The following is a 15,497-nucleotide window of genomic DNA, read 5'->3' as shown; positions in this document are numbered from 1 at the left end:
TGGTAAAAAAAACGCTTCCACTTCGAAAAATACGTCACGTATCTGCAATAACTGGTAATAGGTCTGCGAAATGCGGTTCAATTTCACCACATCATCACGAAATCACACCAAAAAAAGTACATTAACTGCCTGAAGCTATCCTTGCTAGTCAGATATAATAGCTGAGAGCTTTCAATGCAGTTTTACTAATTGTGTTTACTAATATTACTGTCCTGCGGACTCTGCCATTCGTCACCCCCAGTCCTGCATTGGGAAACTTCCTTTTCTCCAGTTTGACAACGCGTGTTGGTGTCGGCAGTCCGAGGCGCCTGCCTCCGAACGGTGCGGTGCAGCCAGGTAGCTTTTCTCAGGTGACGTAACGTCTAGCGACGACCAATACATTTACAACAGCTTACAAGACAATTTAAAATTAATGGAGTCAAAGTCCATCAATCGTCAATAGTAAAAACATACCTTCGTGCTATATTAACGGTCAGCTTACACCATTAAGCAGAGAGGTATTCTACATACTGTCAATTGCACAGCTGTTCGCGGTACCAAAGCTTCGACACTGAAAATAGTATAGGGGTGCGGTAATACCGAACGAAGCGTTTCCATAGAAATATAAACTAAATTGCCTTACTCAATAGGTTCTGTCAGACCCTGAGAAGCAACCCGCGCTCAGAACCTTCCATTTGGGAGTTGAGTCAGTAATGTCCACTGTTCGTTCGTCCTATCCCTACTGGCGAGCCACGGTGCGCGGTCCTTGGACCGAACCTATACACGATCTACACCGCTGACGCATCTAAGACCGACCGCGTGAAACTAAGTGTTCGCTAACGATGCAGCGATCTTCAGCCACAGCATGGATGTCAACGCACTCCGATATCGATTTTAGCTCGCCTCTGATAAACTGCACATTTGGGCCGACAAGTGACCCAAGACGCAGTCTTTGGTAGTTACTCGCCGCGCCAGCCCTGCAGCTTTGACACGCATCATCACAGGTATCTCTGTTCTGTGTGGTGAGATCTTAGATCGCACTCTACCGCCATCTCACATTAATGAGTCCGGATTCCTGCCTACCACCGCAGCTTCTTATCACATTGTGAAGGGCTCTGCTCCGCCCTACACTGGAATGCCATCGTCCTGGGTCGATCCGCCGAAATGCACATACAGACGTTACTAAACATTGGGAACAGAGCACTGCGATTAACTCTCAACCTACGAAGGACCTCTCCGTCAGGCCATCTGTGCGACATGGCTAATAGTCGGGCGTGTAAGAGGCCGTTTTAGAGTAGCTGCCCACATCTACTACGAAAGAACGCGGCGGCCTCACAACGCGACGATTCAGGCGCTAGGCGGGAAAATTCAGCGTAGCGTCCATAAAAGATGGTCACAACAACTAGCGGCAATGCAGCTGCCACCGACAAGACCATCTAGATAAATAAGATTACCGTAAGTGACGTACCCAGGAAAAACCACCGAAAAATAGCAGGAAAAGCATTTAAGTGTTGCGAGCTACAAAAATAGCCGGAGAATTGCCTATAACCCCGCGAAGATTCGTGGCAGCAGTGAAATACCCCTTTAACTGGCAGGATTCTTCTTCCTTCTTTTGCAGTGTAGGCAGCAGGTCAGGAGTCAATGCCAGCAAACAAGTGAAAAATGTTGATCAGCTGAGTGCCTATTACTCTAACAACCAACTTTTGTCCAAACTCAGTTGAAACACAGGTGCGAGCGTTTCATCTTTAGCACGATCGGGCACGTCCGAAACTCGACATAACAAGGCAACGGATACCGTTAGTAAATAAGATCCATTCAAAATACGTGGGAGTAACTCTAGATCCTAATCTGACCTACATGCAGCATAGCAAGAATACTAGAATGGAGGTGGAAGCCAGAAATAATATTCTTCGCAAGATCAGTGGTAGCACGTGGGGCTCTTAACCACAAACCCGAGGACTGACGGCACTAACAACATGTTGCAATGCTACAGATTACGGATGCCGAGTCTGGTACAAATCTACCTACGAAAACTTAGTGGACGAGATGCTAAAAGAAACGTGTTGGTTGTTTCAGACCTACACCACTTCTGAACCTCTACCAACTCGCTGGGATAGCACCACTAGATATTCGTTTTTCAGTAGCTCCCAATGCGGGGAGAACAAATCAGACTCATGAGAAAACCATCCACTACGTGCGCACGTTCCAACAGCTCCAAGGTTGAGATCCAGAAGAAGTTTCTTCAAGGCTGTTTCAGGCACACAAACAGCAGCAACTACAGCAAGAAAATGGTTCCGAATCTCTCGACTTAGAATAATTCTGCCCGCCCCCTCCCTTCGGAAGCCCTCCCACCTGGGCATGATGGATTATGTGGAGGTTACTCAAGAGTTGGACGATCCTGAAGCAACCCTGCAGAAATGGTACGTCACTGTGGGTTCCACCGCCTGTGACTGCACAGAACCACAGACCATGAGCACCTATTGGATTGTCAACTATACTCCGCATTTTGCACAGGAGAAACTCCTCTCCTCACGACACCGCGTGCAATCTAAGTTGCTAGACTTACAAGGGGAGGCCGCCAGTTGTGAAATTCAGATTCTATTCATACTGCGCATAATAAAAGCTCATGGCCAGATGTGTAATGTGGCAAAGCACCAAGATGCACTGCTCAGCCGTTGTCGAGAAAATCGACAGTTAAAAGAAACCGTTGCAGTGAAATACTCTCTACGATAATTAATTTTCTACAGCGTCGTGGCGCAGCGGTAAGCGCTCGGGTTCGTAATCCGAAGGTCACCGGATCGAATCTCGCGCCATGCAACCTTTTTTTTAGTATTTGTTTTTTGTAATATATATATATATATATATATATATATATATATATATATATATATCTCCCGGCAATCAGTTGCAACAATTATGCATATAATAAGTTGTTGAAAGTCGTTTGTCGTGGAAAAACTGGCGACTTCGAACATCATTATATTTTCCGCAAACAAAGTTGTATTTCACAAATGTTATTAATTGTCTTCATAATGTTAACCACGTATAGTTAACGGAAGACGTAGAAACGATATTCCGAAACGAATACGTATAGCGTAAGTCAAACGTTCGAATTAGAATAGAGACCCCACGAACACAAATTTGCTGTGGCAGGTATGAAATATAAACTCCGTTACTCGCTCGTTACACTTGAAGGACAGATGCTGAATGGGCCGAAACGAGCCGCCGCATAACAGCGTAGTTGCCTGCAAACTTCGAAAGAAGGTAGATGCGGTCCCTAGCACAACTTATAACATTGTCGAAAATCAGTTCGGACGGGAGAGCTTTGGTACACCCTGTTAAAAAACGGAAAAATGGAGGCGGTACAACTGGAGAGCGATCCGTCTTCACCAACATGCATAAGCAATTCATTAATAGTTTATATATGCAACTGATTGCCGGGAATTATATATATATATATATATATATATATATATATTTGAATTACAAAAAACAAATACTAAAAAAAGGTTGCATGGCGCGAGATTCGAACGGCGACCTTCGAATTATGAACCCGAGCGTTTACCGCTGCGCCACGACGCTGTAGAAAATTATTTATCGTAGAGAGTATTTCACCGCAACGGTTTCTTTAACTGTCGATTTTCTCGACAACGGCTGAGAAGTGCATCTTGGTGCTTTGCCACATTACACCTCTGGCCATGAGCTTTTATTATGCGCAGGATGAATTGAATCTGAATTTCACAACTGGCGGCCTCCCCTTGTTAGGTCTGTCGTATCCCGGGAGGGAGTAAGAAAAAAGCGAGTCGCGTGACAAGGGACATAACCTCGGTCGATGAATACGGTAGGGTTAACTGGTGGTAGGCCGCTTGCTGATTCCCCGGCCACGGCTGAAAATTAAGCTCTGTAGGACTACTTGAGAAACAGGGTGGAATGTCCCTATTTACAAGTTCCCATCTATAACCGACTGACTTCATTTTTTAAGTCTGCTACGTGTGCCTCATTGGCCAGGGTAAGTACAATAGCGTAAGTTCGGTTCCTGCTGACTAATGTCGTTGAGAAGGCGTCATTCGTTCATTGCTGGAACTGCACTCTCACCGAAAGGGTAGAAGGGCCCTATTCATATGGCTTCTTTTGCACTCTGCCCTCCTGGATGGGTCGATGATGACGTGCTGTGAGTGGCTATTGTAAAATATCAACTAGTTGCCACCCAGTAGACTATGGGAAGCTAGTCACGTAGACTGCTGTTGCGTGTCACAATAGCGGCAGAGCCAGCATCCGTCATGGAGTCTGTTGTGTACATAGTTCCGCATAGTCAGCGCGTACACAACTTTCCCACTAGAGCGCGCCCCGCTAAGCACAACAGCGCAGGCGCAGCACTCGTCCGTCTCCGCACTACGAGATGGCGCTGCCTTAGAGACGGACCAAATTCTGCTTCCGCCGATGCGCGTATTAATATGTAACGCAGCCAATGAGATTGCTGCTAACGTAGAACCTTTTCTCCTCGCGGATCACACTCGCGCAGTAATACCTGAACGCGCGAAATATTATAACGAGTGTACAGACCTCCGATTAGTCAGTCTGCATTAGTCTGTACCAGTCTGCATTAGTCTGCACCCGTCTATAGTCAAGTTTCAGTCTGCGCCTAATAAGATTACCATATTCCTGTACATAGCTATGAAGATAAATAATAGACACTTTGTTAAGTATCAAAGATATGTGAGAATAAGATTAACGTACCAAGACCAAAGGAATTCAGATTGTCAATTGTAAACAGCATCCAGAATCAAGTTACGTAATGTCTATGCTTTTTATTATTTTAATAAATGTGTGTGAAAATTAATCAAGTTCTGTTTAAAGTTGGTGACCGTCAATCTGCTACTCTAAGCGTGCAAGTGGCATTTCTATCGTCTGACCTAACGGCAGAAGATAAACACGCCACGATAAGACCACGAGACATATTACTGACACTCGCCTACTTCGTTAGAGCGACTAGTCAAATAATCTGATGGTGTGTGTACCGAAGGTCTTACAGTACACACACCACAGAGTCCAAATACTGGTTCGCCCCTTCCGGCGTTGAAACCATTAGCCTACTACCACTGGCCAAGAATTACTGCATAAGCTGTATTAATGAACTGGTCGGAATATTTTGACATTCAGAACAGGTCAAGAGTATTGTACCTTGGTAGTTCCTTCAACTGTTTGTAATGGTAAATACCATGTATTGAATTTGTTTTCTGATTCGTGTAAATAATAATGATGAGAAGTGAAGAGTACCTGGCAGCAGGGCGCTGGCGGGTGTGTGGCGGGTGCGGCGGCGGAGGCGGCGGCAGCGGCGGCGACCAGCTGCTGGTTGCTGGAGGCCCAGCTGCCCGGCGACGACGGCCGGCTGGGCGGCGCCAGCACCGCCGTCGAGGACGTCGCCGTCGTGCCCGCCGACGACGAGCCCTCCGACGCCGTCATCGTCGACGACGACACCCACACCGACGCCAGCTCCAGCTGCTGCGGCTGCGGCTGTGACGGCGACGACCTCCCGGTGTCGCTGCCGGAAGCCTGGACACCGAACACCATCTCTCAGCTAACACGCTCTCATCCACTTACACCTCAAAAAATATGTTGTGTACTCGGGGCAGGTTAATGTGTGACATGACTTCTGAAATTTTCCCGGCGTATTTCTTCTTCTAATAATTTCCGGGTACGCAGCCGGGGATCCCGTCGACATTCTGCCACGACATTTAAGCCCAGAGACGTCCAGCCATCATCAGGTGAGTAGACAACTACTGAAGAGCCCAGGTGCAGTCGCGGTATTTATGCCGAATCTCGCGCATACGGAAGGCACTGGCATCCTACACCCCATGCGTCAGGTGTTGACAAGCGCGGCATAGCCGAGTTTTACGTGCTGCCCTCGGTAGTGAAAGTAAAAGATCATCTAGTCATTGATTTTCGAATGACGCCGTCTAGTTCGCTGTGATTGTATAATTTTAATAACAGGATTCCAATTTTTATCCAGCTGAAAGCCGTTGTCACGATTTATTAGATTATCGGCGAGACGTATTTCCACTGATTCTTTGATTACAGAATCCCAAAATACGGAAATCGGAGCTAAAATTTTTGTTCCATTGTTTTCCATTAAATGTCCCAAAGAAATACAGTGCTCTGCTACTGCCGATTTTGACGGTTGCCGCAGACGGGTGCATCTTTCATGTTCTGTACATCGTTCATGGACAATTCTTGTCGTCTGGCCAATATATGTAGAGCCACAGTTACAGGGAATTTTGTAGACGCCTGCTTTCTTCAGTTGTAAATCGTCTTTAACGGATCCAACCAGGGCCCGGTTCTTTGCTGGTGGACGGAAGATAACCTTGATTTTATTTTTCTTCAGTAATCTGCCTATTTTCGACGACACATTCCCGGCGTTTGGAAGGAACGCAGTTGATTTATAGTCGTCATCAGCGTCCTCTGTGCGTTACTTCTTGTTATGACAGTTGCGCATGGTCTTCCTTATTTGGCGTGAAGTGTAGCCATTCTCTTTAAAAACCTTCTCCAAGTGTTCTAATTCTGCGTGGAGGTTTTCATCATTCGATATTACATGCGCTGGATGTATTAAGGTACTGAGAATACCGGCTGTTTGTGCTGGGTGATGGCAGCTTGACGCCTGGAGATACAGATCAGTGAGAGTCGGTTTCCTGTACACAGAATGTCCAAATGACCCATCATTTTTTACGGCGTGCAAGCATGTCTAGAAATGGTAAAGTGCAATCTTTTTCGATCTCCATAGTGAATGTGATGTTCTCATGTAATGAGTTTTAAGTGATGAAGTAATTTCTCCAGTGCCTGTCTGCCATGAGGCCATACAACAAAAGTATCATCTACGTACCGTCAGAAGACCGTAGGCTTTAAAACAGCAGACTCAAGTGCTTTCTCCTCAAAATCCTCCATAAAAACTTATTCAGTGCAGAACTAAAAATGGCTCTGAGCACTATGGGACTCAACTGCTGAGGTCATTAGTCCCCTAGAACTTAGAACTAGTTAAACCTAACTAACCTAAGGACATCACAAACATCCATGCCCGAGACAGGATTCGAACCTGCGACCCTAGCGAGTGCAGAACTGACGGCCTTGTTTGAACATATACTCTCCTCAACGTACTTTTTATTCAATGACGAATTCTTTGAACAAACAGACGGCGTCGCCATGGGGAGCCCTTTGTCCCCTGTGGTAGCTAATCTTCGGGACATTCAAAAATTTTAGCTCCAGTTTCTGGATTTTGGGATTTTGTAATCAAAGTATCAGTGGAAATACGTCTTGCCGATAATCTTATAAATCGTGATAACGGCTTTCAGCTGGATAAAAATTGGAATCCCGTAAATAAAATTATACAATCACATCGGAATCGACGCCGTCATTCGATACTCAATGACTAGATGATCTTTTACTTTCACCACCGAGAGCAGAACGTACAACTCTGCTATGCCGCGCATGTCAACACCTGACGCATGCGCTGTAGGATGCCAGTACATTTCGCATGCGCGAGATTCGGCATAAATACCGCGACTGCACTTGGGCTCTTCAGAAGTTTTGTACTCACCTGATGATGGCCGGACGTCTCTGGGCCGAAATATCGTGGCAGAACGTCGACGGGATCCGGCTGCATACCCGGAAATTATTAGAATAATGTGCGTGACTCAAATCTAACTTCACTTAGTACCCATTCTACTGTTACTCTACTGACAACAAAATATTCCCCACTTCCTCCTTTATTGGCCGATTCGCCTCTCGTGACATCTACTGGTCAATTCCGCCTTATATGGGGGTGTCCGGATACCTTTGATCAATACCGTAGATGCGTCAAACTGCACCAGACCCCAATAACTCTAATCTTCCCATGTGTGTACCCTACTACTGATTCTTTCTTACATTTAATATCGCTTTTTCCTATTGCCCTTAAAATATTTATAAACTCCGATGTTATAGGTAACCCACGTTTACCAATAATCTCTTAATTTGATGCCATTTTCTCTCTCTTTGCTCTAAGCACCATATACAGACAGGAAAAAAAATCGTATCAGTCGACAATGTCCAAAGCCTTACGAGAATCTTAGAAGACGTAATTTACCTGCTCACTTGTAAGCACTATTTGCAAGGTATCTGAATACGCCGAGGTGCTTTTCATCCGAAAGGCTTCTCCTGAAATTGTACCGATTCCTTGAGAGAATCCAGTTTTCCATCAGGAATACGTGCTAGGGTCATGTAAGAGACGCACGTTAGCGATATTTGTCTATAATTTTCTTAATTCGTTCTTTATCACTTTTTGTGAACAGAAGTGAACTGCGAACTTTCCCAGGCGCTTGCGACTATGAGCCCTGCGATAAATGCGAACTATGGAAAGGACTAATTCAGCAATGCATTCCACGTAAAATCTGTTAGGATTACGTCTTGGGCATGTTCGTTCTGAGTAGCCCTCATTGGTTTGCAATACCAGGAGACGTGAAACTGCTTATCATTGTTCCCGTTCATCGACTTTACAGACGAACAGAGCTGCCTAGTTTTTTTTTCTAATAGACCCTTCGCCAAGATCTGATTGATAAAATTTTCGTATGCTTCACGGATAGCCATCTTACTGATGCAATTACTTTTTGTCTCATCAATTTCCCTGCGTTGTGTCTAGTGAGAGAGACGCGTCCATGAAGCTGGCTGGCTCAGTTATATAGAGGCTCTGAGTCATTCCGCCATTTGGAGTTATCTAGAAGAAGAATGCGGTATCTCGCGAGAAATGGCAAGAGCACAAGCACTCACTATTCCAAGCACTCACGATATTGCATTAAAAGGAAAGCAACGATCTCTCTACTCCATTCCAGACCAATATAAGATCTTAATGTATATACAACGCGTGTTACGTGCAATTTGCTGAAAGCACTAAGGCAATGGTTTTCTGTAGGAGGTGGCTTAGATTCCAATAGGGAAAAGCTGCACCAGTTCCCAGGCTTCCAGTTTAAGATAACACCAGAGCCATCACTTCCTTCACGGATGATTCTACAGTTTTTTTGTGTGCATTCCGCAAGCATCCGACCTCTCGCCGTACCCTGGCCTTTAAGTGTCGAGCTTATGCCGACAGGACATCTTCCATCTCACTGGACAGACTAACGCAGAGTCTATTTTTTGAACACTGTTACTAGAGCAATAATTCCAAGCACAGGACAAAAATACGATATCTGCGTGTACCAACCACGTTATTATTCCGTCTTATGTGTACCTGCCACGAGCGAGATGTCAGTGAAAATGGATGTGCAGTGTGGAAGTGTACTACTCTATGTAAACTAAGAAGCTCTTCGTATCTGTAGCCGGTTTGATACAGAACATCTGTAATATGTAAGTCTCGTTATTGAATCTTAATATATTTTTATTGGAAAATGATTTAATATATTTGCACAAAATCTATTTTCAAATTAAACTACCTTTTCGTCAAATTATAAAGTATAATAAGTCGCCGGTACAGTTCTCAATCGTTGATTATGTTCAGTTTTGTGGACAGTGGATTGGGGTCACCAACAACGATCAAATTTGACCACTAACTATGATTTCAGAAGACTTTTCTTCACAAACAGAACTTAACGGATGAGATTCAAATCGACGCTCCCATCAAAGAGCTGCTTCAAATGAACATTTGAGAAATTTGTTCTGACGTATGTAATTTTGTAGTCATTTTTTCTCTCACTCTATTATCATCTGTTTTATTAGAATCTCTTTTGCAACATGTATGTACGAACGGGACGAGTATGTTAATGTCCTATATTCCAATGGTAGATGGCACATCTGCTACTCCCTTTTTGTCGTACTAGCTTAATATTTTTCAGATTGTATGTGATTCTTAGATATGAGTTATCAGTCAAAATCCTTATCAGTCATTTTATGTCCATCTGATGCTTAGTTTATTCCACGCTGCGGAAAACCAGAAATTAACGCAAAGGAGGTTTTTTGTGTCAATTGTTGACAAATGACCTAGCAGGAATTGAAAATACGAGACTGTACTATAAATCAAATACTGTGAAGATACCTTAAGTTTCCGGAATCTAGCCAGTTGCAATTGACTAACAGAGAGATGCAAGTTGATCTAGTAAATTGTTTGTACGAACATTTTAATGTCGCTTATTCTTCTTTCGAACAGTGCGCTCCGTCTTGTCTCTTCTGCTTTTTGTGATTTAGATTCGACGAGAAGGAAGCTCTACGGTACTTTTGTAGCCGTAAACTAGTATCTGGATGTTCAGACTTTCGGACATACATTACACTGTAAATCGTTCAGCTACATTCCATAAATTTTGGGTACTGCTGTGACTTCCAGAAGATACGAGGCGTAGTCATACACATAGGGGACGCCACACTGCATGGCCAGCCTCCAGAGGGGCGCAACATAGTTATGTGCAGACGTCATAGAGGGCACGGACACACAAGACCGACTAGTTTATGCATCCGCCGTACTCACTCAAATAGTTACGATGTCTACATCCATCCGTCAAAAGTGAATATAAGCGGACACGCGGCTCCTCTCAAGTCACATCTGCAGTATCAACACTGTATCCGGAGTAGCAATAGTGCCTGAAGACTGCACGAGAACCGTGTCTGTAGCAGCCGCAAAGAGAAGCCAAACTGAACATTCTACGAGTGATAGTAGATATCGTTCACTGGATTCAGGACTAGACCAGAGTAAAAACTACCCTTGCAAGAGATAGCTGCGTAGTACCAAAGCCCTAACTTCGTACTGAAGTTAAGTGGTGTCTTTTTTTTTTAGAAGCTATTGCCAATCTGTGTTGCCTTTTTATTTTGTTTCGTTGTTGCCTAATCTATTTGGACCTACGATAGGTCTGTAGTTGCTGCCTATAGCAAACCCACTGCATAACAGCGACTACTTTCGGTGACAGTAGGAACTTTTCCTGCCAAGTTTATGTTTGCCACCAAGAATTGGTGAATACAAGAAGCACACCGATGCTTAGTGGTTTTCATAGAAAGGCAACAGATAAGACTTTTTCGCCTCAAGTGAATTTTTCTTGAAACGTCTTATAATGAAAATGTGCTTGTAACCTGAAACCTATGTCGTACAAAAATAAAGTTTTGTGAAACAAGGCAAGACTGGGATTCGTGTAGTTAATATAGAAAAAGTCGTTCCTATCCGAACAGTTCTCAAATACGAGCGGAAAAATAGATTTTAAGGGGTGTAGGACGTCAAACGGTACGACTTGGAGCAGGAGAGACACCACAGGACTTTTTAATTTCCACAGTCTATACTTTTAGAAATAAATTTATAAAACTTTGTCAGAATGACCAGAAAGGTTTCAGGATTTACACTTATAGTGGTGGAACTTCAAAAATATAAGAAAATAATAATTTTGTTTTTTACATTTGTATTTCACCTTTTTTCACTTACCATTGGCTGCATTTATTGCTATAGGTACACTTTTCTTCGTAAGTAAGGGAGATTCTTCGATGAATTTTGCACAGCATACAAACCATACTTACAGGTGTATGAAACTCTAGAATTTTCCAAATCTATTAAAAACTGTGGTAAAAATTGAGATAATTAACTATAAAATTTGAGTTTTTTCTAAACATGAAGTTTAAAATGTAACAGCACATTCATTTTTTCATAAATTTCTAGAGTTTCATACACCTGTAAGTATGGTTTGTATGCTGTGCAAAATTCATCGAAGAATCTCTCTTACTTATGAAGAAACGTGTACCTGTAGCAACAAACGCAGCCAATAGAAGTGAAAAAATGATGAACTTTCACATGTAAAAAATTTGTTATTTTTTTGAACTTCCACTGCTATGATTGTGAATCCTGAATCCTTCCTGGTCATGCTGACAAAGTTCTATTAATTTATTCGTAAAAGTATAGACAGTGGAAATTAAAATGTTCTGTGGTGTCTCTTCTGCTCCAAGACGGCCCGTTTGACGTCCTACCCCACTTAAGGCATGCGGTCATACCGATAAACATTAACCAATGATCCGAAGCTCTTATTCCTTCCTCTTGGCCACCTTTCACTGGCTCTCTATGCACGAGTTATTGAAGCAAGTGCTCAGGGCTAAGCGCCATCTTGAGACATACGTAAGTTTGATTACATTTGTTTCTAAGAGCCCCCTCCCCGACTCAGATCACAAACATTGCTCGGCGCAGACTTCGTTGCTGAATCAAACGTTCTGAGCGAACACTAGCCTACCGAAATAAGGCGCTCGTCTGTTTCGGAGAACTCAATCAGTACACGCGATTGCGGGATGGTGCACGGGAAGAATGTCTGGAGCCTCCGTGAGAGATGTGTGGCACCAAAAAACATATTTCTGAGCTACGTCAACTCTCTGAACTTTTTTCTGGCATATACGAGTACACACTCTTTCAAGCAGTAATTCTCACAATAGTTTGTTGAACACAAGCCGCAGCGCTTAACCGACAGTTGGAACTAATAGCGTAGTCGTTCCTAGAATTTCTCTTCTATTAGTTCGGCTTTGTAAGTCCCCCTCCCCCCATTTAAAAGCCATTAAGAGAGTGGATGGGGATTTTTGTGAGCGAATCCGTTCGTTAATGAACCAATTGCTATGAATTATTGTTAGAAAATTCAGCCTGACATCTGCCATCTCCACCTTAAAGCGCACTAGATTAATACCCTTGAGTATAAACGGTCTTGATTCCAGTAACTAATAGGTGACGATGTAATCAATACATATCAGGGCTTTTAGCCTATTTGCGCCCGTGACTTCTGTTTGCTTAGATTAAGAGTCTCTTGCTTGGCTGTGCAGGTCGCCACGCCTCTCGCAGTAATTTCTGTTGCTGCGACCTACTTCTCTAGAACTACGTCGTTCGTGAGATGTGTCCTCGACCATATCATGTACGCAGATATATTGACTTTTAACGATCCTATCACACTACACGAGGCAACCCCCACGTCCAGTTCACTTCTGAAGGGGTCACTGTACTAAGAACAAGGTACTTTTTTTCTTCTTTTCACAAAATTTCAGTCTGTTCGCATATGTGGTCTGACATTCCGTACATTAGAAAAACTTTTTACTAGGTGACAGCGCAGCCCTCTGCCGAAGATTAAGATATTCATAAAACATCGCACCACCAATTTTAGTTTTGTATACTAGTGTCGTACTTTTAGTGTCGATCCCGCCTCTGTGTTTGCATTACTGTGCAGTGCTGCGCTCACTGACCTCTTTGGTTTCCTCGGAGAAGTGGACCGGCATGAGGTGGCTTTCTGCAGCTGTGATGCGCGCCGTATGTGGAGCAAGACTGAAGCGAGAACCCGCGCTGTGGATTAGCTCGAGGATGCGTTATCTGACGCCACCCGGCGATAACATCAGCATGACGGTAGCACCGCTATATTCCTTCTTGATAAGGACCAGCTTCCCGTAGTAAGGCAGCATCTCTATACGTGCGTGTCGCAACACGCTGGAATCTACATTTCATTAGGAGCTATCCGTGACGTCAGAGAGGACTGTCCGCGTTAATGGGTTTCAGTTTCCAAGCGCTTACGACGAAGGAGTCTTACGTCACCTGGCAGCATCCAGAGACTCCCTTCCATCATTTTGCTGGCAATATTCGCTGTTTACTGTTATGTTCGAAAGCACATGGTGGGGTAGAAACACACTGCTCTGCCCTAATAACCTTATTTTGAACACAAATGTTCGTAATCGCTACCCGTGGCGATTGATAAGACATCGTTGCTGTAGACAATACAACACGACCTAACAAAAGAATCTTGACATTCCATTGATTTCGGGCGAATGAGTCCGTGTCCCCATTCTGCACTCACAGGAAATATAAACTGTAATTTACTAAACAAACTAGTAGAGACGATCATCATCATCATCATCATCATCATCATCATCATCATCATCATCATCATCATCATGAATAACCTATTTACACAAGACATCTTGAAGTTTTTCACCCGACTGTTTTTAAAAGTGTTCATTAAGATACTTGCAGCCGAGGTGCTTCAAAAGTCTTAAATATACGGATTAGGTATGCCATATGAAGAAAATGATACTATTGATAACTCTGTTGCTGACGAAACATCTCAAAAAAATCCTTCGATATTTAAAATTATTCATTATTAAGTCCATGATTGCAAATTTTGTCCTTTGAATTGTTTCAAAGTGGAACACTGCGAAGATTTCATGTTTAGCATATGTCTCTTAAAAAAAGCTTTATATGTCTGATACCCACCAAAGAACAGATTGTCAACTGTATCTTCAGTCCTTATATACATGCATTAGACCAGTGGTTCCCAGGCTGGGGTAATTACTCCTCGAAAGGTAAAATGAAATTTTGTAAGCGTTCGACTGTGTTTCGGTCACGAAACTAAATTGTTAAAAGATCACTATTATTTTCACTATTTTCTAAGACCGTAATACTGCTTACGTAAGTACCAGTATTTACTTTTTTTTCTTTTTAAATACAAGCAGAGGTTACAGCTAGTGAAACAATGTGTGAGCACCGACCTCACATAGTCTACTCACTACACACATACTGTGTACTTTGCACCATGCGCCTGTAACACTAAAAGTGACGTATATATACAGTGTCTCCCAGGAGGAATGGTCACTATTCAGGGATACGACAGGAATGCACATTTGAACAAGAAACTTCCTCTGGACATGTGCCTATTTTCAATGCTTTTAGATAGAACACGTTTAATGTCACTTTTATACGTTTTTCTGGAATAACTCTACAGCTACGGCATCTACAGGAAAAGAGTCACAGCACAAAAATTAATCTGTATTAAATTTCCTACAAAAAGGTGTTATTTTCTTTTTCTGTAGTACTGGTAGTTTGCGCGGAGAGAGAGAGAGAGAGAGAGAGAGAGAGAGAGAGAGAGAGAGGGAGAGAGAGAGAGAGAGAGAGAGAGAGAGGGGGGGGGGGAATAGTTAATTTCGCGCGACGCTCATGCGCCGTAGCTTAGGTAGTTTTTGTAGGGCAATTTGTAGTGGTTTCCGGACTTGATAGACCACAAGTGTCTTGTATCAAATTGATCGTTTCGGCTTCCTCTACATCGTTGTGGTACACAGAAAAAATGCCAGAGTACTGAATAATACAGAAAATAAATAACAATGTACATTAAATGTGTATCTCGGAAACCATTCGGAATAGAACATATGTCCATCTGAAATTTTTTGCTTCAAATGATTGTCTCTGTCATATCCCTGAACACCGACCATTTCTTCTGGGACACCTTGTATATCATATATGCTTAAATATCCCTTGAAATTGCCTTCTCCAATTTCTAGGTAGTTCTCGCAACAGACCAAAAATTGCTGCATTATTCGCTTTGTAACAATAAACGAGCCAATTGACAACACAATACACCAGCAACTGTATTATTATTATTATTATTATTATTATTATTATTAGTAGTAGTAGTAGTAGTAGTAGTAGTAGTAGTAGCTGTGCACAAGAACAAAGTATTAGCAGCCTGAAGTTTTCCGATTTCTGTCCGTTCAATAGTGTGGAATTCAGCAATCAAGTG

At 43.1% G+C, this 15,497-nt stretch overlaps 1 protein-coding gene across 2 annotated transcripts in view; it reads right to left on the bottom strand.

Annotated features, from left to right (window-relative positions):
- Positions 1-15,497, bottom strand: part of LOC126259442 (sodium-dependent nutrient amino acid transporter 1-like) — a 288,279-nt gene that overhangs the window by 97,674 nt on the left and 175,108 nt on the right. The window contains exons 1-2 of one of the 2 annotated variants that reach the window (XM_049956257.1): positions 13,180-13,243; positions 5,257-5,532 (exon numbers count right to left, since the gene is read on the bottom strand). In XM_049956257.1, the coding sequence (XP_049812214.1) occupies positions 5,257-5,532; positions 13,180-13,212 (309 nt within the window). In that variant the 5' untranslated portion in view covers positions 13,213-13,243. Of the gene's footprint in view, positions 1-5,256; positions 5,533-13,179; positions 13,244-15,497 lie in introns of those variants that run through there. The other variant, XM_049956256.1, reaches the window with a different exon arrangement.

Source organism: Schistocerca nitens, chromosome 5 (genome assembly GCF_023898315.1).
Source record: "Schistocerca nitens isolate TAMUIC-IGC-003100 chromosome 5, iqSchNite1.1, whole genome shotgun sequence".
NCBI lineage: Eukaryota > Metazoa > Arthropoda > Insecta > Orthoptera > Acrididae > Schistocerca > Schistocerca nitens.
The sequence above is the reverse complement of the archived record's forward strand: the minus strand, read 5'-3'. Positions and strand labels throughout refer to the sequence as shown.